Source organism: Miscanthus floridulus, chromosome 4, assembly GCF_019320115.1.
Source record: "Miscanthus floridulus cultivar M001 chromosome 4, ASM1932011v1, whole genome shotgun sequence".
NCBI lineage: Eukaryota > Viridiplantae > Streptophyta > Magnoliopsida > Poales > Poaceae > Miscanthus > Miscanthus floridulus.
Window position 1 is genome coordinate 1,787,364 of NC_089583.1, and position 2,756 is coordinate 1,790,119.

Here is a 2,756-nt window from a genome sequence, read left to right on the forward strand (position 1 = left end):
CATGGTATAATAATAATATAATGCAAAAGCTAAAGGCGTAGAAAAAATCTTGGAAAGTAGTGGCACCCGTAATATTTTTAGCTTTTCAGTCGGTGTGGAGGAAAAGGAAGGAAGCGAAAGTGAGGTTGGATTCGTGAACTGAGACCGCACCATCCAATCCAACCATGGCACTTGAGCTTCCGAGCTGGATTTGCATACCCTAGGCGTCTCTTTCAGATAAGGGAGAGGGAGGTGGCGGTCAGCCCACTCGCGTTTGGGCCGCCCGTTAGCACACCGCGAGTGGTAGTGGCCCAATCACTCCTCCCCTCCTTCCTCACCCCGCCGCCGCCACCCTCCTCTCTTCTTCTCCCCTCAACCTGAACCTTCACGAGAGGATCGATAGGGGAGGAAAGGCGCCCGCATCGAGGAAAGCAAAAGAGACCGCCAGGCAGTCTCTAGAACCCTCCTCTCTTCTCCCTCCCTCCCCACGCCGATCCATTCCAATCCCCTCCACACCACCCAACCAAACAATGGCGTCGGACGGCAGCGGCGTGGTGACGGTGTACGGCAACAACGGCGCGGCGCTGCTGGAGCCCTCGAAGCAGCCCAAGTCGGCGGCTTTCTCCGTCAAGGTAGGGCTCGCGCAGATGCTCCGTGGCGGGGTCATCATGGACGTCGTCACCCCGGAACAGGCCCGCATCGCGGAGGAGGCCGGGGCCTGCGCCGTGATGGCGCTGGAGCGTGTGCCCGCCGACATCCGCGCGCAGGGCGGGGTGGCGCGGATGTCGGACCCGGGCCTCATCCGCGACATCAAGCGCGCCGTCACCATCCCCGTCATGGCGAAAGCCCGCATCGGCCACTTCGTCGAGGCGCAGATCCTGGAGGCCGTCGGCGTCGACTACGTGGACGAGAGCGAGGTCCTCACCCCCGCCGACGACGCGCACCACATCAACAAGCACAACTTCCGCGTGCCCTTCGTCTGCGGGTGCCGCGACCTCGGCGAGGCGCTCCGCAGGGTCCGCGAGGGCGCCGCCATGATCCGCACCAAGGGGGAGGCGGGCACGGGGAACGTCGTCGAGGCCGTGCGCCATGTGCGTTCCGTCATGGGCGACGTCCGCGCGCTCCGGAACATGGATGACGACGAGGTCTTCGCCTACGCCAAGCGCATCGCCGCGCCCTACGACCTCGTGATGCAGACCAAGCAGCTGGGTCGGCTCCCCGTCGTGCAGTTCGCGGCGGGGGGCGTGGCCACGCCCGCCGACGCCGCGCTCATGATGCAGCTTGGATGCGACGGCGTCTTCGTCGGCTCGGGAATCTTCAAGAGCGGCGACCCCGCCCGCCGCGCGCGCGCCATCGTCCAGGCTGTCACCCACTACAGCGACCCCACCATCCTGGCTGATGTCAGCGCGGGACTCGGGGAGGCCATGGTCGGCATCAACCTCAACGACCCAAAGGTCGAGCGATACGCCGCCAGATCCGAGTGAACAACCTTATCCGGTCCACCGCATCACCATCATCATCTTTCTTATATATTCGTCCTTCTCTTCTCTTCTCAATAATTTTTGCATTACCTACAGTAGCTTATTTCGTCTCATGTTTCTCAATCAGTAATAATGGGAATGAAGGAATGGTAAGAAACAAAAGCTATGCTACCATGCAGAACCTCTTTAATTTTGTATCTTCTTATTAGCTACTGTATTAAGTTAGATTAGGCTCCCCTGGTTTATCATGTACTCAAATGTTGGATGGTTTGTATGTCTGTCACTCTGCCAGCCCTGCTTATGGCTTACGAATGATGAATCAACGAATGAATCACATGCTCTTCGTCCGGTCGTGTCACATTTTTTTTATGTTTGCTTCCTGGATGAGAGTATTGAGTTATTATTTTTAGGATTATTTGATGTTAGTCTTTGATGTCACTAGATTTTTTCAACCCAAATTCTGCCCATGTCTCAAAATTTGGATATAATAATCGATGCTGGATGTATAAGTATGAATATTTGTGTCCTTTTTTCTGTATCTGACTGAACTTGTACTCTTTGATACTCAAATCTGCATTTCAATGATCGTCGTTTGGGATCGTTTGGCTTATAAGTCATGGCTGAAAGTACTGTTGGCTGGTTTGGTGTGGCTAATAAGCCATGGCTTATAAGTCAAATACGACCAAGCGAAGAGGCTGGATGCCAGTGGTGTCAGGGCTTGGGAAAATACTAGTTGAGTGAAGTTGTTCTTGCTCTAGAAATACAGTCATCACACCAGTTTAATTTAAACATCACAGTCTTAATTGGAGTTCTGTCATGATGGTCTGTCTGTCTGAACATTCTCTCAGACAGAGATACACAAGTTGATTGGAGTTGTTCAATTGCAGTTTAATTTTAGTAAATAGATTATTTTTTTTATTACAGTTCAGAGACTGAATTCAGTTCAGCAGAGCTTGGTGATATGTTGTTGTGCAAGGTCTAGGGACACATATAATCTGTTGTAAGTAAAGTATATATAGAGTTTGTATTTCAAATTTGGAGATGGAGAAGAAATTGAGGGGGGACTAATTTGGAGCCTTTTACCTGTGTGCCATTAAAAAAGTTTGTAATTACACACAAGTCATTAAAAAAGTTGACCGCACACAGGTGCCACAGCTCTAAACTTCTTTGCCTTATAAACCATTTCGTCCAAATACAGCGCTAATTGTGGCTAATGGATGGGGAAAAGACAAGCATGCCCTCAGAAAGAAGAGACTATTTGATGGTGCTTTGGCGCCAATCTGATGGGCCTTTGGC

The 2,756-nt window shown here is 52.0% G+C and overlaps 1 protein-coding gene across 1 annotated transcript; it reads left to right on the forward strand.

Moving 5' to 3' along the window:
- The first annotated feature begins 234 nt into the window (after window positions 1–234).
- Window positions 235–1,645, forward strand: LOC136549296 (probable pyridoxal 5'-phosphate synthase subunit PDX1.1). Its single transcript, XM_066540539.1, has one exon. The coding sequence runs from the start codon at window positions 510–512 to the stop codon at window positions 1,461–1,463; it is 954 nt and encodes a 317-aa protein (XP_066396636.1). The 5' UTR covers window positions 235–509; the 3' UTR covers window positions 1,464–1,645.
- The last annotated feature ends 1,111 nt before the right edge of the window (window positions 1,646–2,756 follow it).

What these genes read in the sequence shown, in the direction of transcription:
- LOC136549296 (XM_066540539.1), top strand. Translation starts at nt 510, where the DNA reads ATGGCGTCGGACGGCAGCGGCGTGGTGACGGTGTACGGCAACAACGGC.